The 23,978-nt window shown below is 38.4% G+C and overlaps 1 protein-coding gene across 2 annotated transcripts in view; it reads right to left on the minus strand.

Annotated features, from left to right (window-relative positions):
* ddr2a (discoidin domain receptor tyrosine kinase 2a) overlaps window positions 1-23,978 on the minus strand; it is a 40,685-nt gene that overhangs the window by 2,999 nt on the left and 13,708 nt on the right. For both annotated transcript variants that reach the window (XM_023954475.2, XM_023954476.2), the window contains 11 exons: window positions 18,765-18,891; window positions 8,510-8,612; window positions 8,066-8,297; window positions 7,644-7,791; window positions 5,399-5,501; window positions 4,770-4,953; window positions 4,447-4,687; window positions 4,287-4,352; window positions 3,787-3,923; window positions 3,469-3,679; window positions 3,101-3,336 (listed from right to left, as the gene is read on the minus strand). In XM_023954475.2, the coding sequence (XP_023810243.1) occupies window positions 3,101-3,336; window positions 3,469-3,679; window positions 3,787-3,923; window positions 4,287-4,352; window positions 4,447-4,687; window positions 4,770-4,953; window positions 5,399-5,501; window positions 7,644-7,791; window positions 8,066-8,297; window positions 8,510-8,612; window positions 18,765-18,846 (1,743 nt within the window). In that variant the 5' untranslated portion in view covers window positions 18,847-18,891. The remainder of the gene's footprint in view (window positions 1-3,100; window positions 3,337-3,468; window positions 3,680-3,786; window positions 3,924-4,286; window positions 4,353-4,446; window positions 4,688-4,769; window positions 4,954-5,398; window positions 5,502-7,643; window positions 7,792-8,065; window positions 8,298-8,509; window positions 8,613-18,764; window positions 18,892-23,978) is intronic.

The following is a 23,978-nucleotide window of genomic DNA, read 5'->3' on the forward strand; positions in this document are numbered from 1 at the left end:
TGAATCAGGAATAGACAAAAATGCTATTGGAAAGAAGCATATCTGTGATGTAGACAACATGCCACAAGCTCCCTGCTCTGCTCTATTCTGATGCATTCACTTGTAACAACTAGATCCATGGACGTCTGTTTTCTTACTCTTTACTCTGCAGAAAATATGTCCTAAAACATGGATCACTAACCTTTTGGAGGATGAGAGCTATTTTATGGGGTCTAAGTAGTGTGAAGGGGCTCCACAGGACCTGTTCACTGCAGATTTCCCCCAAAAAACAAAACCAGACTAATATAGTAAAAGTAATAATAATAATAATTGGCAGTGGTTATTCTAACACTATGAATTGATCGCTCATACATCAATAGTAATTATTTCCCAGAATTCTTATCACTGATTGACACAAAGGTGACAAGAAAACTTGAAACATTGATTTATTTCTATTTATCTGCTCAAACATTTGAAAGTCAGGAGGGACACAGTTGTATTGGTGGTACAAAAGATCACTTCTAATATTTTTTAAGTCAAGGAAATCCAAAATCTTGTTGTTTGAACAAAGTTTTGAATTTTATGCTACATTTTCAGCTCAGTACTGTCAGTTTTATTAATAGCCTCTGTGATTTGTCTGCTCAGTTACTATGTAGGTGGGAGGACTACATAGTGGCCTAACTGGCTTTTTTGTTCTTAAGAAATGTGCATCTCTAAACAAAGCTTCAGTTGCTTTTTGGATTTTTTCACAGGCCTTGTGAAAAAGTCTGCAGTGAAATGAGACATTGCATTTAAAAAAAATATATGTATATATATGTCAGTGGCGATTTATTTAAGACTGCAAAGGAAGCTCGGCTTCCCTTATAATGTCACAAAATTAATGGTCAAATATGTACTATTGTATTAACATTTCATGGCTAAAATTGCATTAGAAAACGTTCATCTCAAAGACGAGTTCCTTCAAAATCAGTTACATATAGCTGGTCGGCCGACTCGATTTCCTTCTCATACATTCCCGCAGGGTCACAGTGCATTTCCCTATTGAAGCCCAGCGTCCATTGACTTCAAAGGGGCTGCTTTGACCGTTTTTTTTTCAGCGCTTCGAAACTAGACGGTCATTGGATAAACGCTGGGATTATGTCCCGCCCTCGGACGCTCAGCGTCTCTGGGGTGAATGGGGAGCGGCATGGCCCGGACTCCGAGCTTCTGCGTGATGATTGGATTGAAGGGTCTGTCGAAAGACTGCATCTCCTTTTGACTGACAGCGATTTTGTACTATAAGGAATCACTGAAGCTATTCGCGCTCAGTCCCATAGCGGATTTCTCAAGTTCAGTTGAAATAAAAACTGCCGCAACCTATTTCTTTGAAATTTGCTTGGCGAAATTGCTTGATTTTCATCATACATTTCACACAAATATACACCACATTCCTTGTTTCAGTTCTACAGAGTTTAATTTTTTTTTTTTAGATCGTTCAGTCATTCATACATATAACGTTAGTAGGCTAGGCTAGTGTCGTGGGTGACACTGCGCACGATTTTGAATTTGTGTTCATGTTGTACACATATGAACAAATCTTCTCTGAGACTGATGTGGTCTTTGATATTGTCCAGCAGAGGGCGATGGATGTTCTTTACTGCAAGAACAGAATTGAATCTCTTCTTGCATTTGTCAAAGAGAAGAGGTCAGAGGGGGGTTTCCAAGCCATTTATGCCACAACAACAGATCTCACATCAGACCCACGAGATGAGCCCATGAGAAAGCGCCGTCTGACCCCATTGCAGGATCCCCAAGTGCAATACAGAAATCTGTACATGGCCATGCTTAATAACATCTTGGAACAGATTCCTCGACGTTTTTCAAATTAGGAAAGCTTGCTCTTCTTAGAATTAGTCAAATCAGGGAAATTTGATGACATGAAACAGGTTTTTCCAGAGGAGGCCTTCCAAAGTGTCCTGAAAAGTTATGGCCATCACTTTGATTCAGACTGAGGTCAGAACTTCAAGTCCTGTATTCAGATCAGGACTTGCAGGGTAACAGGGGAAAGCTGTGTGATTACTTGGTGTTCCTTAAAGACATGAAGTTGGACAGTGCAATGCCTCAGCTTTGCAAACGGTTCTCATTAGTGGCAACAATTGGAGCTACATCTGCCGGTTTAGAAAGGAGCTTCTCCTGTTTAAAGTCCTACACCCGAAACACAATGGGCCAAGGCTGTTTAAGCAGCTTAGCTCTGCTGGCCATTGAGAGGACACTGGTCAAGTCACTTGAAAAGGCTAGTCGGTACGACAGGGTCACAGACCATTTACTTGAAAAGGAACGTAGGGCAGAATTTACTTTCAAATAAATAGACAATTCTATGATGTTGGCCGAAAATGAGCTTCCCCTCTCTGACAGACCAGTAGCCGCCACTGATATATATAAATATATTTTAAAAAGTAAAAGAATCAGTCAGAATTTACTACTTAAGTATTGCCAACTGCTATAAAGCCCCAACCCACTGGTTACACTAGCTTTATAAACCTGCTCTCTCATCATCCACTTTCTCAGTGATGAGGTCGAGAAAAGCTTTTGACGGAAGCTCCTCCCACACGTGGCGAGAGCTTCAGGTGAACTCACTTTTGGACAAGCGTCAAGCAGCAACTTATGCATGTTAAAACAAAGTTGGTGAACGTGAGTTTGAAGCACGAATTGTGTTCCGTGTGAACGGACAGTTTATTCAAATGATGCACGCGTGAGGTGCGCACGAGGAGCGGGGAGGGTGGGGGGATAATCCGTGGCACATGTGTGTGCGAAACCATAGCTCCTCATGTGTAGTGATCCGTTGAACTCCTCATTTGTTCCAAACATGAATGAAACTTTTTAAGATTACACTGAATTCCATCTGTGATATTTTTGTAGCCCACTATCTGCGACATTTTTAAAGCATGCTTTGGCGGCGCTTTAAGTGGTCCTCGATGTTGACCATGCACCCGTGGGCACTGCGTTGGTGACCCCTGTACTAGAAAATGACACAATTGTTTTCATTTTGGCTAAAAACAGCCAAACTAAGATTAAAATACCACTGAGAATGCTTTTTAAATAAATTAAAAGATGATTGAAGTGGGACTTTTGGGAATCACACCTCCCCAAACTGTCCTTCTCCAAGCTTTTCTTTGAATGTAAGCAGCTTCCGAGGGAACTCCTCCACAGCAACATCCTTTCCTGACAGCAAGTCCAAGGTCACTGCTGGGATGGCATAGGTGTTGCTTCCAGTCACGCCTTGCAAGTTGACTATGTCTGCTTCTGCATAGTGAGGTGCACCATCTTGGACCAATGCAGTAGTTGTGGTGGATTTAGAGCTGGCCGTGCTGGTTGAAGCTGCAAAAAAAACAAACAAACAAACAGACAGTGTCAGCATATCTATGATCAAAATGTAATAACTTAATTCTTATTTGAGCAATATTTACAAAAAAACATATCAGTATAATAACAGTGTGTGTTTTATCTTACCAGGTTCTTCTGAGCTCTGTGCAAACTCTGGCAGCTTATTTATGAGGCGTGACGGCTCCTGGTAGTCTGGCCCAAGAGGGAATATGCGTTCGTAGGCAGCATTAGACTCTTGTTCATTAGTCACACGTGACTGGCTGTGGTTATGGCCAAACACCTCAGTTTGAATTGATAAACTTGCAGTAAGTTCATCATCCAGCATCCGACGGGAGGCCTAGAATAAAGAACATGGGGGTGTGAGGGAACAGGTCACACACTCATACAGGCGTACATAAAGATATCGCATTAGATTTTCTATCGGGAGAGAGTGACTGAGCTCACCTTTTCCATCAACTTCTGCCACACTTGCCTCCACAAGATAATGATAATAATGGCCAAGAGGATGAAGATTATGGCTACTAAACAACCAATTAAAATCCGGGTGTTGCTGTCATCTATTTTATGGGTTGGGTCATCTTCTGGGGAACGATAGGAAAAGAAAAAGCTTAATAATGTCGACTGGCAAATGGTAACAATTTTCAATAAACCTGGGGGCTAATATTATTAAATTATTGCAGATTCAGTCTATTATTAAAAAAAAACTATTAAAAAAACTATGGTTTATCCTTGTAATTTTGGTCAGCAGATGATGAAAATTGATTAGAACTGAGGCTGAATCATTATAATATTATACAACAGAGATCTGCCTGTAAAAACATATACAATCACATGCTTATTCAATTATATGCATACAGCATTTGGGCAAACAGGTGATCTGAAGACACCTCAGTTCAGATGGGATTTAAAGGAGACACCATGTGAAGGAGTGGTGTAGTCACTACCTGGTGGTGTGTTGGTTGGAGGCCCAATTGTGGGTGGAACCAGTGTTGTGTTGTACATGGCTCTGTCTGAAACAGAAAGAAAGGATCTCTTCAACCCAAGACTTTTTAAAAAGCTTGAACATCTGTATGTTGGAGTAACACGAAGGTCTTTAGGGCATACCTGACTGAAAAGTGATCTCACTGAACAGCATCCATGCATCTTTAAAGTAGAACTGGCACTTAATAGCATTTGCCATCCGATTGGTCAACTCGACGGTGATAAAGCGGGCACTTGGGTCGTTCTCATCCACCACTGGGCTAAAGGAGAGCACCGTGGACTCCCAGTCTGAATCAGATCTGAAGTAGCACACTACCTGTCTGAAGATCTTGATATGCTGGGAGAACATGTTGTTGCAATGGACCTGGGAGAGGAAAGCAAGCATTTTTGGTGTCAAAAACTGAGCAATAATGGAAATTACTGTCTTATATTATCTATTACCTCACCTTCATAGTGGTAAAATTTCGAGGGCGGTCAAACTCAAACATAATTTCAACAAATCCACTGGGAAAGCTCTCGTTGTTCCAGCCCACATAGTCATATCCTGGCCAAGCCTGGTAGACATGACTTTGTGTAAAATCATCCAGACCCATCACTCCATCAGACAACTGGCCCAACCCTTCAGTCATCCTGAGAGGCAGGAGAACTCAGTCTAAGTATATACATCCACAGGCATGATCTATCAGACATCTAACACAAGGTGGCAGCATCATCAAGGGTATTTCTTGGTTTAGCTTTTGCGCTAATGTTTTAAAAAATGGGCCATTTTTTCTCCAGCATAGTTTCCAAGAAGGGGAAAATAAATTGTGTGTCATGGAAGAAACTATTCACTGCTCCAGAAGACAAACGCAACATCATTTGAAAAAATTATTGAAACTTTGTAATAAGGGTTGACTCAAATCCTCTCTGAATGATTGCTCCAGAGAAAAGCACTGTGACACAATAACTACCGTTTGTCTCTGCTGTCACCATGACGACCAGACAACCACATGGAAAGGAGGAAAAGCTGGTATGATGGATGTGAGGGAATGTGAGATAGGGCAGAATGGAAAGGAATCGGAAAAGTCTTACACACATGTGTGTAATTGCTCCATCGTAGACAGAGTCGTTGAAAAAAACAGGGAAAGCGGGAAGCTTCATCTGCTCTCCTGCCGGGGCGTTGTACGAAACAAGACCGTCTGTGAAGAAACATGTCTTTTTGTTATTTTTACATCAGTTTTGTTAACTCTGGAGAAATTGTGTGGGTCTGTCATTCCTTTTAGTAGGAAAACCATTGTCTGAAACCCCAATGTTTGTTTGAAACTGTAAAATTTGAGGTCACCATAGTCACCAGTGTGCCAGGCGTGTGCGTAGGAAGAGGGGAAATTTCCATTTCTGCACCAGAACTGGCAGAGTATGTACATGTGTGAAATTTAAATAACAACCTGGCCCAGTTCTACAGGAAAGTTACATTTCTTCCTAAGTGCTGGTATCAACAGTCTGTATAATGTAAATAATCTTGCCACTTCAGAGGACTTGGTATTAAGACAAACCAAAATCTTTAAAATCTTGTTAATCAGTTGGCACCATTCAATTTTAGATTTATCACCTTTTCTCAATCATCAATCTGGTTCAACCCAGTTCAAGACTGTTTAAAGCTAAAAAGGTGGAAGCTGAAACATCTTTGTTTTGTATGCAAACACATTTAGATCATGTTTATCTTTAATCACTGTACCAAACAAACAGATTTTTTTCCTCACAAATGAACTAAATTGATCAACTTCTCTGTAATACACTGAAACTCTCATCTTCTCCTCATATTTCTTTTCCTCCTCTCAGCCGTTCTTAATCTACACTCCATCTTCTATTACAGATGTCTCCAAACCAAAAATCCAAACCATCTTCCTGTCTGTTGGATTTTCATCCATGTTATCATCAAATCTTGTCTGGTCTTTAAAGTCCCACTCCATTCATTTTTTGGTCTGTTTTCTAAGCGTTCCCAATGGTCTTTTAATTATGGTTATGCTGGGTTTTAGGCAAAGTGTTAAAAAATTCTTGTTTTCTAGGACATAGTTTCTGCATATCGGCACGAGTTTATTCGAAATCTGACAGAGAGTAAGCCTGCACTCATTTACCATCATCCTTTTGTTTAAAGTCTCCTTCCCATAGCTTACAGCCCCACACAACTTTACATTAGCAGTGCAACAAAAATGGCGAGCAATATTGGAGCTATCCAGCTGTACAGTTTTAAGCCAGATACCAGCTCAGACGAGGAAAACAAAAATGTACATGGATCTGGTCTTCTGCAAGTGGAAGCATCAGAATGGAGCAGAGCATAGAGCTTAATTTTAATTATCTTTATATACGTCTTCCATTATGAGAAACATGCTACAAGAACATGGAAAAAAACTCCAAAAACACATTTTTCATTGGAGTGGGCCTTTAAATCTTCTTCCTCCTTCTTTGCTGTTCGCATACTCTGTGAGATTTAATTCTTACTAACAGTAAGATTTTGATGCTGTTCAGCAGCATCTAAAACCAACATGTTTACTTTATCTATGAACAATTTTTCCATTTCACTTGCTGATCCGGTTAGTAGACTGGTTGTCATCTGTGACTTTTCACTGTCAATTCTTTAAAAAAAACTTTTCATAAACTCTACCTTAGTAAAACCATAGTAAAATTCTGCTGCATAATAACTGGATATCATCCTCACTTGAAGACCTTCTTTGGCGCCCTATCATTGTCCGAGCCAAGTATAAAATACAAGCTCTCACAGTGAAGACCATCTAAGTAAACGTCACACCACCATGCTTGCCTGCTCTCCTTTACATCCCTTCACCTACTCACATTTTCAGACCCTTTTCTCAATTTTGTTTCTTCTCATTTTCTCACAACCATAGGATGCCAAACTATCAGTTGTTTAGCTTCCACCTGTTGAACAAACATCCCCTGAACCTTCCACACTTTAAATTATGACTACAAATACTCTGTTTAGGCTTTGTCACGCATTTAAAGCCAGAAGTTTTACACAGTTTACATAGTTCAGTCTGCACTCATGCTCCATCTATATTTATTTATTTTTTTGGTTTCTTCCTTGTAAGGTAACCTGAAGTACTAAGAAAGTCACCTTTAAAATGTATTATTGTATTTCATCACAAACTAAATGAGAGAGATGTAAAAATATAGTTATTCATTATGCAGCTTTTATGTGGTTTATTCAAAGACATTCAGCTGATTCTCTTTATCTTTATAGGCTCAAAGGTGAGGATTTGTGCTGCAGCTCATGTAATATATTTTCATATTGCTTCCTTGCTTCCTCCACCTGAAGCAAAACATACCCAGCCATTTACAGCCGTAGAGCTCGACTCTCATGCAGACGTTCATGGAGTGGTCTGTGACCGGCATGAAGCGAACAAAGCGAGCAATGATGGGTGGGTCCAGATCCCTCAGGACGGTGTCGTAGGTGTTCCTATTGCCCTCAATTACCTAGAAGTGAGCCAAACACACCCTTATATCACAAACAGGTGATGTCAGAGAATCACAACATAACAGTTTATGTAGATGTCGTGCTATCACATATTGGATTGTTAGCAGATAAGGCCAAGCCAAGTAAGAGCAATGGAAGTCCATAAAAGGAGGCATAAAGACTGTGGGTGTTTCATTTGAATTGGTTTTAAAGGTCAAAGCAGATTACAGTTAGAAGGAAAAACTTGCTTGAACTTCTCGTCAGTGTGAGACACTCCTTGAAGGGCTGACTCACCTGTTTGCCCTGCCTGTTTCTCCATGAGATCCAGCGGCTGCCATCACGACTGTACTTTATCATGTACATCTGAGCAAATTCGTTTCCCATGCCCCCTGCGTGACGACCCTGGGTGCCCACAAGGGTGATGAAGTGGAGCAAGTTTAGGTCAATCTGGATGAACTCCTTTAGGTTGTCTGGTTCCACCGTGGTCTCGGGACACCAGGCCCCATCCCCCTCTTCACAGTCCAACCTGTGTTAAAAATGGACAGATGAAGAATGAAGGAAGGAGAGGAAAAACGATTAAATAAAATGTTATCAGTTGAGGGGGAAAAAAAACAATGAAAGTAAAATTAATTAATTTTTTTGGAAGTTTTCACATGTAAACCAGCCAAGGCAGCTCCCAGAGTAAACTGGGTCAGCGTGTACTCACGTCACCTGTGTTTGTCCTGGAGGGAGACGTACCTGCCATGGCGAGCAGCTGTGGATTCAGACCACTGGCTGGAGGCAGAAATGTCCTCATCTCGAATCTGCCCTCCTGACATCCCAAGAGGATAGCGACACACATCTGGGACACAACATTCTGTATTAATAATGCACAATTCTTCTCGCTGCTTTCCAGTCATGAAGACGTCTGAACGTATGCCGTTTACTAAATACGTTCATGTAATGTGGAATTCTAACATTTTCATGAAAGGAACTTGGGGAAAAAACCCAGAACAGATAGAATGTCTCATTACAGAACAGGCGTCATATAAAGAAGTGCTCATTTTTCTGTTGCCCTGGTCTTAATCAAAAGGCCGTCTGCACACCAGATATGTGTGATCTCTTCGGGAAAGACCAGAATTACAAAGAGCGGCATTTCAATCATGACACAACACTTGATGACACGTTTTCCTTTGGCTTTGTAAAACACCCCTTTGAGGGGTAAAAACTCTTTAACGGTGAAAGGATGTCTACTGGTTATGGGATTGGAACTATTTCCCTTTAACTTAATAATAATAATATGCAAATAAAAACTTTTTTTTCATTGTCAATTAATGCAACACAAAAACCTTACTTTTAAAACAAAAATGAGTAAGTTCAACAAATACCAATGAGAAAAGTTTGAGTTTGCAGCTGTTTTGAATTAGAGGATTCAAACCTACTTTATTTTTTTTAGAAAGTATTTAAAAGCAAGAGAAAATTTCCTTTCAATCGCTTACTTACTGACTGAGACTGCAGCAAATGGTTTTGCTGTATTTAATGTTAGACCTAGGATGGTTAAATAGAATCATCGTGAGCTTGAGAGAGTGAAAGGCTTCTGTAGGTCAGAGATTTAATGTAAGATAAAAATCACAGAAAATAGATTAATTCGGCGCCAAAGGAAGGGTCAGTGTAGTGAGCAAAAGAATTCCGTAACATCTTCCAGGTTAAATCATGGCACGCCAGAAACTGAAATGCATTATAAATATCAAATTGCTTCTACAGATAAACACGAAAACCCAGTGGCCCAAAGACTTATAGATATTTAAGTGGTAATACAGACAAAATGAATCAAACACAAAAGATTTTATTGGCTTAAAATAATCAAAAACTGACTAGCATTTGGTGAGTACAGCCCTTTTTGTCTTCTTTGGAGCCCTGTTACAGCTGGTTTGCATAGTTATCCCACTGTGGTCAGAGTAGAGTCTCCTCAGCTCAGCTCTGGCCAACCACAGCTCTGGCCTATGGAGAAAATTTAAAACCATACTCAAACATTTACCAGATGCCCTGAAGCATTTCTATAATAGGTCTGGTTCATTCCCAGCTTCTGTCAAAACACCTGAAAAATCCTGATGGATAACTCTGGATTTTGGGAAGGAGTAAAGCAGCAATGGGACCCCACACTTGCCAGCATACACTTACGCACAAACACACACCCTTCAAATAAACCTAAAGTCTAGATCAGCCTGTATGCCAGTAGAAACAATGCTTGTATCAAACACATGTACTGAGGTTAACGTGAGGATATTCGTGCGTGTGGTACCATGTGGAGGTTGTAACAACATCACGCCCCCACAATTTGGTGAGAAGAAGTAATGGATCCCCTGCTTCCTGTATGCCACACACCCACTCACGCTTCTAGTTTCAGTCTTCTTCATGCTCCCCTTTGTGGTCTCTGCTCTTTAGTCCTTTAACAGCAAAATTAATATCAGATTAGAACCATTGGGTGACATGGTTAATTTGACACCAATTAGCTTTATTTGAGAGCCTTAACAAGATAGTGATGTCCAGAACTTCTCAATACTAGATCTAAACAAACTACATGGAAAGAATGCTGTATACTATTACTGTAGAAAAAGTCCCTATTGAGAGATATTCAAATGCATTCAGCTGAGTTGGAAGTTGAAAAAGTGTGACCATGTTAGCCTGACCCCTTATCTGACATAAAAGCCTTTAATAATAATAATAATAATACATTTTATTTATATGGCGCCTTTCTGGGCACTCAAGGTCGATTCACTGTGCAAAGTATGTAAAAAGATAAACATACAACAATAAAACTCCAGAACACAAAATAAGTTAACAGTTAAAAACAGCTATTTAAATATTATGAGCTAAAAGCATGACAGAAATGGGGAGTTTTGAGGTGTTTGGAAAACTGAGAGAGGGAGTCCATATTTTGTAGATCAGAGGGGAGGGAGTTCCAGAGTTGTGGGGCAGAGCTGCTGAATGCTCTTCCCCCCATGGTAATTAGTCTTGTTCGTGGAACAGCCAGTCGAAGGGAGGAAGAGGATCTGAGGGAGCGAGTGGGGGTAGCAACTGTTAGGAGCTCTGAGAGATACGGAGGGCCGAGGTTGTGGAGGGCTTTGAAGGTTAAGATGAGGATTTTGTAAGTGATCCGGTGAGGTACTGGTAACCAATGAAGCTGCTGTAAGACGGGTGTAATGTGGTGAATGGAGGGGGTTTGGGTTATTATTCGAGCAGCTGAGTTTTGAACCAGTTGAAGCTTACGGATGATTTTTTGTGGAAGTCCAGATAGAAGGGAGTTACAGTAGTCGATACGGGAAGTGACGAGACTGTGGACTAGGAGTGGAGTGAGCAGTGAGAGCGGGACGGAGACGACGAATGTTAAGCAGATGATGATGTTATTGATGTGGGCAGTGAATGAAAGAGTGCTGTCAAGGAGAACACCCAGACTCTTAACCTGAGGGGAGGGAAATATGGAGGAATTGTCAAAGGAAAGAGAGAAATTATCAACTTTGCTAAGATTGGATTTAGTGCCAACAACGAGGAGTTCAGTCTTATTGCAATTTAATTTAAATAAATTTGATGTGTACCAGGATTTGACCTCAGAAAGACAATTGGAGAGGGAATAAGGTGCAAAAGTAGAGCCAGGTTTGGAGGAGATGTAGAGCTGGGTGTCGTCGGCATAGCAGTGGAAGTGTATGTTGTATTTCCTAAAAATGTGTCCGAGGGGGAGGAGGTAGATGATGAAGAGAAGGGGCCCCAGGACAGAGCCCTGGGGCACACCTGTGGTGATTGTTGTCACGGGAGAGGTGAATGATTTTAACCGGATGAACTGGGTGCGACCTGAGAGATATGAATGGAACCAGCTGAGGGGTAGGTTGGTGATGCCGATATTGGAAAGTCTGTCCAGAAGGATGGGGTGGGAGATGGTGTCAAATGCCGCACTTAGATCTAGCAGGAGGATGGAGACTGAACCAGCATCTGCTGCAAGGAGGAGGTCGTTAGTGATCTTGAGGAGGGCTGTTTCTGTGCTGTGGAGGGGACGGAAACCAGACTGGAGCTGTTCATATAAATTATTGCCGGACAGATGAGCATGGACTTGAGCAGCTACAGTTTTTTCAAGAATTTTGGAGATGAATGGGACGTTTGATATTGGTGCTCCTTCTCCTTTGAGAATATGACAGCAACAGCAGAACCAGAGGTTCAGGCCCTTTTTATGTTTTCCTTTCTCCCTTTTAAACCCCTCATTTTGAGTAAGCCTCCCTTTTTTCTTGATCTCCCCCAAATATTTACTCAAAAATCTAGATGGGAAAGCCTTTGACAATTTGGACCGATGAACTGTGACCTGTTACGCTGCTCGCACATCGGCTAAAAGACACACATGCAGCCTTCACACCACCTCACTTTCTGTCCTTTCAACCTTTGCTCGATTATGTATTGTGCTCCTGATTATTATGCGATATACGTGATTTTTTTAGATCGTATCAACAAGAAACACCTCTCATATCGAAGCTTATTAGAGGTATAAAAACCACAGATGAGAAACATTTCTAAAACATACCTAACTTGATTTTAAACTGTATTTTTGAGCAAAACCAAAGATCGGTAATAAGGTGCATAAAACAAAAGTGCACAAAGATAAAACCAGATCAATTTTGTGCAAAGCAAAATACCAGTTATAAATATTTTTTTGCACTTTTTAGACCAAACAGTTCTAGAAGCTCTTTTACTGTAGGTTCTAGACAAATTTCAACTGTTATTAACTATATTCAACTATATTTTTAACTCCTTGGAGTTTATTAATGCAAATATGCATCAAACTACTTCTCCAAACTAATCTTATTGTAGCATCTATTGAAATCAAAATCATTAGTTATTTTTTTTTTCTTTGCTGGAAATAAATTCTGGAGTCAAGAGGTTAAAGACTGACTTTGATGAAAATGATGTTTTTGGTGTTTTTAACATGTTCTTGTAGCATTTTCTCATGATATGAAATAGTATAAGATTAAAACTGCGTTTCTGAGTATTTCTTTTTTCAAATTGTAATGGATCAGGAGCAGATAAAAACCCGCCAATTGAAAAAGTTCTCAGTTGTGACGCAGAGACTGATGGGTAAACCAAAGTCTCCCTGCTTCATTCCATTCTGACACATTCACTTGCAGACAGATAGATCGATCCACGTCTTTGTTTTCCCCGTCTGAGCTGGCATCTGGCTCAGAACTGTATGGCTGAATGGCTCCAACATTGCTTGCCATTTTTGTCGCAGCAATAATGTTAGCTTGGGGTTGTGAGGGACTATAAGCTAGTGGGAGAGTGTAAATAAAGGGATAATGAGATATCAGCAGAAAGTTACTTCTGCGCCTACAGTCCCCTCCACAACTCTGATGTGAATTCCTAATGAACTACTGCTGCTCTGCAGAAACTATGACTGAGAAAATGACACAGGCTTTTTAACCTTGGCTAAAAACTGCATAATCAAAAATAAAAGACCACTGCTATAGATAAAAATATGGTTGGTGTGGATCTTTTAAGGTTAGGAATCCTCTGTTATATCTTGCAATGGTATCTTACTCTATGTGTGTTGTAGTGTGTAGACCAATAATCGTGTGCCTATTTGTGTTACTGCAAGCACCATGTATAAGGAAAAATGTACCTGTAAAATAAAAGATAACTTTTATTTATTCATGGGGTCAAAACTAGTAATATCTGAAATCGCTGATTCACATATTTCATACACTTTTCTTTTTTTTTTTTACCAATCTGCATCTTTTCATCCACCTTTAATTCCTGATTTCACTTGTGCGAGGTCATGGACTTTCCAGGACTTTTCTCATCTTAAATCACAGTGAAATTATGAATCCAAAGCTAATATTTTTAGATTTGTTGGTGTTTTGGACATCAATAATCTGTTGGATTACCGATTAGAAGGCAGATTGCATTATTTCATACAAACAGCTTTTTGTTGCCTAAATTGATTTTAAATCATTTCTTGTTTAACCACAGAGTTCTGATGTTTGAATAAATGTATGTTGTTATCGATTCTGTTTTTATTGAACTCGATAGCTTCTTGATTATAATATTTTTGTTTGAGATTACAAGAGAAGCTTCTGAGAGTATCAGAAATGGACTAGATGATTCGATTCTAACTTGGTAATATTGAAATAAACATGTGGACAAGACACTGGCTCATTGGGGACGATGGTGGAGTAACTCTGGATGGCCAGTATGCTGGTAAATAAAAGCAGCTTTGGTCCCAGACAAAAGCAAGGAGAGTTTACCACTTATTCCCCATCTCTACTGAAGATGTCAGTTGAAGGAGAAGGAAGGGGGATTATGGGAAGAAGAGTTATTTGGACTTTTTGAGAAAGTCCACGAGATTTGAAGAGTTTACTGTAGTTTTACGAAGAATCCCACCTGAAGCAAACTCATGAATAAAATCTTCTACCTCACTTACACATACATGTATGCTGGGTTGCAACATCACTCTACACACCGTTATCACTCAGGCCTTCACTTTGAACTATAGGCTAAATAGCCCACTTTTCTTCTCAGTCAATAACATTTTGCCTTTAAATTCAGGAATGGTTGTCTCTCTATGCATTCTAGATGTTAATCTCCTCCACCCCGTTCTTCACCTGGAGTTACGCTTTGGAGCAGTCTAACCACTATCAGCGTCTAGGCTCTTGAGTTCATACATCTATGATCCAAATTCATCCAAAGCATGCAAGACGTCATCGACACAGAGCCCTACAGCCAAAGCTCATGGTCTTCTTTCCTACACGTTTTTCTGAAACACAATAAATATTTTACTTGCATTCCTGACATCTCTCCTTATTGAAATGTAACTTGGAGCATGGTTGGGGAAAGAAGCTTGGTAGGCCACATGATCTTGAACAGAAGATAACATGGAAAGTGTAATCCAGTTTGGTGAAAACGGTAGTAATTCAAAGGCAGTAGCAATGGGTAACAGCTTCTGACAGCAATTTTGTTAAGGCTTCGATAATCAATGCAAGCCCTCAGTCCTCCGTATTTTCTCTTTACGAAGAAAGATCCAGCTGATGATGTAGAAGGTTGGATGAGTCTTCAACAAATTTTTGCTTCACTTTCATAACCTGACAAACAATGCAATTGAACCAAAGGAGATCAATGGTACAACCGACAGGTCTGTGGAGGGTTGGAGCAGTGGCTTTAGGCTTGTTAAATACCTCTTCCAACTCCAAGTATTGGAGAAGAGGCTTGGACTGAACAGGACACAATTTCTTCTGTTAAAGTTTCAGTGATTGTTCTGTAGCATACAGATCTGGGTTTAAGCAAGTCCCCAACACAAGATCTCTCTTCAAATCAATCAGTCTGTGGGTCATTGACCCTGAGGTACAAACATGTCAAGAAAAGAGGATTTAAAATCTCAATACCAACACATTACCGGTACTTCCTTAATTCTAATGATTTGAACAGAAACCAAATTGCATTGGATGTGAAACAAATCACTTACTATGTCTTTCCTTTCTGCTACTTTGACACACCAAATAAATTAATTTAATCAGTGAACTACAAACAGAAGGGAGTTTGTTTTAAAGTTATAGCCATCATTCATGTATCATGTCTGAAATTGAAACAAAAAACAGGATCTGACTCCTTTTCATTTCAAAGAAACCTACAATACCAGGATCCATAAGAGCTATGTGCAGATGTAAATTCAAACTGAATAAGCCTTCATTTTGGACTAAACACATAAAACATCTGGGGCATAATTGAAAAAAAAGTATGATTTATAATAGTGTTTAAACATGTCCAGTAATCTGGAGGGGGGAGATGGGTTGAAGTTTGTTGTGCCGGATATGCAGCTGCTCTTCCAAATGTTGGTTTTTGCTGTGTTTATTTATCTACTCAACCCACTCTGAGTTGACCCTAGAGGCAAATGTGGGGGCAGTCAAGTGTGCACATTTGGGCCCAGGCACAAACATACAGGTTTATCCCACTACTATGTTAAAGCACACCAACTAAAAATATCCTTCCAGAAAAACTTGGAAAATAGCGGCCTTGTGTAATGGATGAAGAAAGGGAGAGAGGAAGGAGTAACCCGTCCAACCCGCTTTCTCTTACCTCTCGACTACTGAAAGGCAGGCTTGTTCTGCCTGCAGTTCAGCATTAAATAACTTGACTCCACAAGGAGAAACTCTGAAACACGCCCAAAGTATAGCAATGGAAGTTTACATTTATTTACTTGATCTTTATATGTCAGTTAAAGACATTTTTTTGTTTGGATTCTTTTCAAATTTGCCAGATAACTGCACTGACATTGATGCTCATACAAGTTTTATTTTGTCCCGCAGCTGTACTGGATGGCAAGGAACATGTTGTTTTCTCAATTCTTCTTTCGCCACATACTCAAAACCTTACCAAAATTTGCACGCACCCAGCACCCAGTGAAAATGAATTTTTGACTTGGAAGTTTTAATATTATTATGGGATGGCCACAGGACCTACAGCTTGATGGTCGTTTTCAAATTTTTACCCAATATGTAAAAAAGAAAACCTTTTTTCGAGCCATCTTTCATGACATTTCACACAAATTCTGCAAGCCTAGATTTACAACCACCAAAGTTTTTTTGACCTTTGACCTTGGCAAAAGGCCTTAATCTTGACATTTTCGCCACCAAAAATAATCACTTTTAGCACCACCTACAAATTCAAACTCCTAGGGAAACTACTTGAGAAAGAATGTTGGATTTAGAAGTTGTAGATTTTCATCAACGGCGCTAGAATGGCGAGCTCCAGTGTTGCTCTTACATTTTTTATCAGAATATTGCGAAAATGTAATAGATGATTTGGTGACTCAAGCTGAATGAAACAAAATAAAATACAATTTGAATACATTAGGAATGTGGGCGTGGTCACCCCCAGGCAACCAGAACTTTAAAGTGTCGCTACGGAGACGACACCAACTTTCTGGGCACCATTTTGAAAAAAATGGCTTTTTTTTTATTAATCGTGATGTGCGTGTCAGACCAGAAGCTGAGGCTGACAAGAGCCAAAAAAAGATAAGAACACTATAAATTGCATACGTTAACATTACAATTTTTTGATCCATTCAAAGTTATTCTAAATAACTTTCCTGGACAGGGCCCACTCAATATTTTTATCAATATATGAATCTCAATCCTAGCCTGTCGTCATGTACCCACATTCTTCCCCTCTACAGTGAAATGCAGTTTGCCCACTCACAATAAAATGGGAAAGACAGGGATGGTATAACACCATTGCTAAAGAATTTTAAATGGGGGAAAGTTGGCTTCGTTCACCATCTCAGCCCTGCTAAATTCAGCCATGAATAATTCCAGACTGTGAAAAAAGAACCCACTTATCAATGCAAAACACTCGAATCACTGAACAAAATAGAAGGTGGACGTATATGCATTACTGTAACAGAGAAGCTTGAAATTTCAGCTTCATTAAACGGGGATTTCTGAATGTAAAATATACTCTGTTCAAAAGGCAAAGAAAAAAACATCATGTTGAACTTGATGGACTTTGACTACAATCAAATGCTATACAATCATTTTTTTTTACTTATGATCCCTATATCACAAATCCACACATAAACACTCGCACACACACTCACAGATACTCACAATGACCAATTAACGGAGGAAGACAGAGCTTCTTTCAATGGACTTCCCTGCTGTCATAGTGTCTGGTATGCGTTAGCCACAGACTCCAGTGGGATAACTGGATTCACAGTGTCCATATACATGCAAGTTGATGCATGAGCAGACTAACATAAATTCACACACACGCAACCCTCATAACAAGGAAAATATTTTAATGCAAACATCTAAATGTTTATTCATTTCTAAAATGTAGCATTAACTCAGACGTTTTGCCCCGATGTGCACGTGATTTTCTTTGTGGGTGAACATAGCAAAGTGCAATAATATGCACTATTTGGCTGAACACACAACAAATGAACTCATTTTTCAGTTTAACCTTGAAAACAGGTTTTGTTGAGGTTTGAGAATGTTGGTTATGTTTGAAAACTGCAACACATGTAGTTTTCCTCTATCAGTGTTGGCTAATCTCAATTTACAAAAACAGAAAACTATCATTTCTGTTCCACAACTTTCTGTTTGTTTTTATATCTAAATTGCTCAAAATAAAATGGAACATAGATTTTTCAAATCTGAGACATTTTATTTTGAAAGTTATCTCAGTATCTTAGTATCTTGAAGCTCATCAAGAGAATGCCAAGGGTGCGTAAAGAAGTAATCATATTAAAAGATGGCTACTATGAAGAACCTACAATATGACATATTTTCAGTTGTTTCACACTTTTTTGTTAAGTATATAATTCCACATGTGTTAATTCACAGTTTTGATGCCTTCAGTGTGACAAAAATTTTCATAGTCATGAAAATAAAGAAAACTCTTTGAATGAGAAGGTGTGTCCAAACCTTTGGTCTGTGGTGTATATATATATATATATATATATATATGTATGTATATATATATATATATATATATATATATATATATATATATATATATATATATATATATATATATATATATATATATATATATATATATATATATATATATATATATATATATATATATATATATATATATTTGCTTTTTTGTTAATATCCCAAAGTGGTGCAAAGAAGAAAAGAGCTGGTGTGCTGTTAGTGAAAAGACCAAACCCACAATAAACAAAACTACGAGTGAAAAATGTTCCAAGTTTAATTGTCTTCATTATCTTCACTTGTCCAAAGACAAAGCTAACTCAGACAACAATTAAGTTGAAAAAAAGGACTTTGCTTTAGATTTAAAGCATTTTGATTAAGACCTAGCCAAAGGCATTTTCAGGTCCTGCTGCAGCACCAAATGCAAAATGCAGTACACAGAAATCATTTAAGACCTGTTGCGAATCAATCCCATTACCCCCAACACTTAAGTCTTTACAACATGCGGTCAGGATTGCATGTTAGGTTAGAAAGGCGCTCACCTGGGTTGACCTGTGACGTGACAGCAGCTAGCAGGTGGAAACAGCTGAGCAGGTGGAGGAGACTTTCAGACAGTTTCTTCATTCTTCAGTTTTTCTCTAAAAACATGATAAGAAACAGATGTCCAGCCTAAAAGAAAAGATGGAAACATTGTGTTAAAGCAATCTTTCAAACGTTTTTTTTTTTTTTTACCTCATAGGAAAAAAACAAACGTAATGGTAAAAGTAGCCCCAAAGCTGCATGGCGACCACTCTATTTGTATTTACCGTACTCAGGGAACCAAACAGTGGGTTTATGACAACATTTAACTGGAAGCCTGTTTTTATTTCAAGCCGTAAAAAAGCCCAATTTTTGGAACCTATCGGGGGATTTTCCATTTACTAGATTCTTTATCACTCTTTGAAAAAAAGCCCATAAAGCCACAGCGGTACTGATATTTCAGCATTTAACACTGTCTGTTCAGATCCAGAATAATTTATATTTTTTCTAATAGATTTCACAAAAAGAGCACTAATTGTTGCAGCAAATGGTAGGAATGCTGCGGAAGGAGACACTCGGGCGCTGAATCAGAGACATGACTTCAGCTGGACAGATGCTGTGCCAACAAGCCACCTCCAACTGACCACTCCATCCAGCAAAAATCCAGCTGAAACCAGTTTCTGTCCACATTTTGGATGAGAAGCTGTTTTCCAAAATAAGATGTGAACTTGTTGGTGTCTCTTTGAAAGTACTTTGATATTAGCATTAAGTTGTTAACGGTATGAGGGAAAACAAACAAAAGGTATTGTTTCTGCATATAAGGATCAAATGTAATCATTTAAAACTTGTTTTAAACGTGTTTTACACCAACATGATTTGAGTGTCTCAGTGAACATGAAAAAGGTGTTCACATTTTGCTGTGGGCATGGAATATTTGGAGTAGACGTGCATTTGGAGGGAGGCAAAAAAACTTCCAGATGTCAAAGTGTATATTAAAAAGGGATGTGTAGCTAATATCCAGATAGGAGAGAGAGCGCAGACTCTGTATTCAGGACTTTCTTTATTGTGACTTCGTGCTTGATCTTGTTTTTTCTGCCACTTCCTGCGGTCTTGTGTTACAGCCATTGACTCCCACTGAGACGCTTTCACCGAGCTCACTTCCTGTTGGGTTTTCATTACTGATGAAACACAAACACCTGATGGCTTGTGTGTTTTTGGAGTCAAAGATATGTTTACTGTTTACCGTGCAGTGAAGTATGAGGGGCCGTATAAGACATTATTTATTCTGAACCATTCACATTCATACATTCTTGCTCTCACAGTCATATATACTCTCTTTCGCATACATATATTCTCTTACGCATCCATATATTCTCTCTCTCACATTCATACATTCTTGCTCTCACAGTCATATATACTCTCTTTCGCATACATATATTCTCTTACGCATCCATATATTCTCTCTCACATTCATACATTCTTGCTCTCACAGTCATATATACTCTCTTTCGCATACATATATTCTCACTTGCACATCCATATATTCTCTCTCTCGCATGCATATATATTCTCTTATGCATTCATATATTCTCACTTGCACATCCATATATTCTCTCTCTCGCATGCATATATATTACTTTACACATACATACATTCTCACTCTCATTGTCACTCTTAAAAAAGAATGTATGTATGTGAAAGACAAGTATATATGAACGTGTGAGGAAGAGTTTATATGTGTGTGTGAGAGAGGAGTATGCATGAAACGGAAGTTACTTTGCATGAAAAGGAAGGCACTTTGAATGAAAAGGAAGGCACTTTGAATGAAACGGAAGGCAGATGATTTCTCGTGCTCTGATTGGACGAGAGGCCGCCACCTCCCATTTTGAACAGACGCTAACACGAACCAATAAGAAGGCCATCGGAACCTTAAGAAATATTTTATCTTCACCTCAAGTGGTCACAAATCTGTCTGCATCTCTAGAGACACAAAGGAATGTCTCAAATACCAATAATGGTAATAGAAGTGCCACCGAAACAGAAAATCCGTATCCACCTTATTCCTAGCCCCCATGAGCCTTTGCGTGAATTATGGGCGACACTTCCTGTAGACGCTGGAACACGCATTTACATTAAAACAAATTCCTCTTGTTTTCGATCCATAACTACATATAAATGTGGGAAAACCAGCTGTCATTTCTTAAAAAAGGCAACGGTGAGGTGGAGATGAAATATTTGTTAAGGTTCCGATGGCTGCAGGACCCCCGTGGCTACTTCTTGCCGGTTCGTTTTTTAAAAAAAATAAACTTTATTAACAATATCTTGCACATACAAAATACCAAACACAAAACTCCACTGTGTGCAAAATACAATCTTCACGTTCGCCATGAGAATGAACAAAAAAACATAATGATAACCATGTAAAACAGGTTATGCAAAAAGAAAACAAAAATAATAAGGCAAAGGAATCTGTTAAAGTTTCAGGAGAGACCATGTTTCAACTGTTCTGACAGCTTTTTTGTTAGTGGAAGATTTAATACTGTTCACATACAAAACCATTTCTTTCTGAAAAACATAAAACACGGTTTTTTTGTTGGCATATTTACACTTGTGTATAAAGTATTTAGCCATAATTATAAGTAAATTAACTACATATATTTTTTCTGCATTAAGTCTTTCTTGTGTAAAATATCCAAAAATAATATGCTCGTAAAATAATCTATAATCTTCACATAGATGAGTTCTTATAAAATGTATCACATCTTTCCAAAATAGTTGAGTGAAAGAGCAAAACCAAAAAAGATGAGGCACAGTTTCTGGTGAGGAATGACAGAATGAACAGTTTATGTCCAGATCTTTTTTAAACTTAGTAAAGAAATGTTTCACTGGATAAAATTTGTGAAGAATTTTGAAAGAAATTTCTCTGATTTTATTGGTGATGAAATACTTTTGTGGCAGGGTCCAAACCTTTTCCCACTGAATTCTACATCCAAAGCTGTTCCAGTATGAGATAACATACGGTTTTGTGGCAATCTCATTTTGAAACAGAGAACGGATACTTTGATTATTCCTGCTAGCTGAAAAACATACCTTTCCACACCACAAGTCTGTTAATTTGGGATTTCTTGCTTGTTCATGTTAGCGTCTGCACTGTAATCCCTAGCGAGTTGACTGAACTTAAAAATTATTTTGTAACAGATTACGCAACAGTTTAGTTATATTATTAAAACTTTTAAGTTAACATTTATTAAAATTCATATTGTCAGTTGGCTTACATTTGTATTATTTCATATAAAAAATATTAAGATTCCTCAACTTATAAAAGAGAGATTATTTACTTAAAGTTTTTAATATTTTCCAACTAAAAAACGCTTTAACTAACTATATTTTTATATTACTCAACTCATAAAATATGTAAAATTCACTCAAATGCTTTATAAATTCTTTAACTCATTAAATGTGTAGCATTGAAAATATTTAAAATTCTTCAGCTTAAAATGTATTCTAAACAGAGATATTGATACTGCCCCACTACATTTTAAAGGCTAACATTGATAAAAACCAACAAACGTGAAGGCCACACAATAGTGATTGCTTAATACACTTTTTTTAATTGCTCTTTAAAAAAAAGCACAAATATTAAGAGGATGAAGAAACAATAAGTGCAATAAAACTGCATTATAAGAGTGCCACACAACATATTGACAAAAAGAGTTGGTTTTGTATTTTACGGCAGAAAAAGCAAATGATCACAACAAAACACATTAGTTACATAACACTTAAACCAACAAATAGTCCATTCTGGAAGACTCACTCAACGAAACATTCTTCAGCGTCAATAAATGTCCTTTCAGTGGTTTGCTGTCCTCAAGGCTCAAGACAGCATTCTGAATAAATATGAAGGCAAGTTCAAGTTTTTTGGGGTGCTGTAGGTCCAGAGCATAGATGTCCCCGAAGAGTTAGAAGAGATTAGTCAGCCAGATGTGTGGGACCACTGACGGCAGCATCAGGAGCATCACCACGACAACTGAGAAGATACCCACAGCAGTGTCTGTGAGGTCTGGTATTCTGGAAAATACAAAACAAAAAACACAGATGAGTTCAGACCCTCAAAGATATTCATCACACTAATGTCCAAAACTGACATTCCTGCCATCTGTCAATGGGAATCTTTTCATTCCAACATTCTGTTAGCTTTTAATCAACTGGCTATGATGTTTTAAGGACCAACTCCAATTAAAATTGTGTTTTTAAAAAGTTCTTTAGCATTTTTCTGAAGGAGGACATTTATAAAATAATTTAAGACTAAAGCTTCATTTTTCTTTATTCGAATAATGATGGATCAGGAGCAGAAAAGGTAAACGAAAAGGTTCCCACTCCTTCCAATCAGGAGTCCCTGATGTTCGCCTTTCATCTTCCGTCTCAGTTTTAAAACCATTTAAAAATATCACTCAGTTTACAAACTACAAACAATTGCCCTATTTATTATGTCACTCAATAAAATCTCAATCAATATTAAAGGATTAGTGAAAACCATTGACAGGGAGTCGTGTGCACTTACAGTACAGTTCTTGAAGAAGTTGGAGGCATCTTCATGCAGATAAACAGGAAGTGCAAGGAGGACAAGTGCCCGTCTCATGTTCACGTCACGCTGGTCCTAAAAGAATAAAAAGAAATATCCATTACCTTTGAATCAAATGCAGAGCAAACACTTCCAATATTTACTTAAGGAACTTTAAGAAATAATAAAATGATACCTTTTCTAGATGTCTATTTCTAGTAAGAGGACAATACAGTGTTTATGTCATGATCCACTTCAGGTCAAAGACCCAAAGTCATTTTTAAGGCAAGTTACACCGTGGCTTCTTACAGCTGTTTACAAATGATTTGTTATCCGTTTTTGAATTATGCACATTAGAAATTCACCTGGAGGTCATAAATCCTAACCAAGCTGGCCAGTTCCTGTCTGTTTTGGTGGACTTGGTCTCAGAAAAGGGCAGCTTTAAGTTACACAAACATGTTAAAACTGCACAATTTCCTCTGACTGCATCTACTCTACATAAATCCATTTCAGATCTTGACAGATGAGTTTTCATGGTTTCAAATGATGGAATGGTGCTAATGCAACATCATTTTATTATTGTAATATACTGTCATAAAGACATGACAATATTCCAAAGTGTCTCCACATACATGGCAGTGGAAACACTTTGGAATATTGGCTATGTAGTACTGCA

Source organism: Oryzias latipes, chromosome 4 (genome assembly GCF_053564925.1).
Source record: "Oryzias latipes strain Hd-rR chromosome 4, Olatipes_Hd-rR_3.1".
NCBI classification, from domain to species: Eukaryota; Metazoa; Chordata; class Actinopteri; order Beloniformes; family Adrianichthyidae; genus Oryzias; species Oryzias latipes.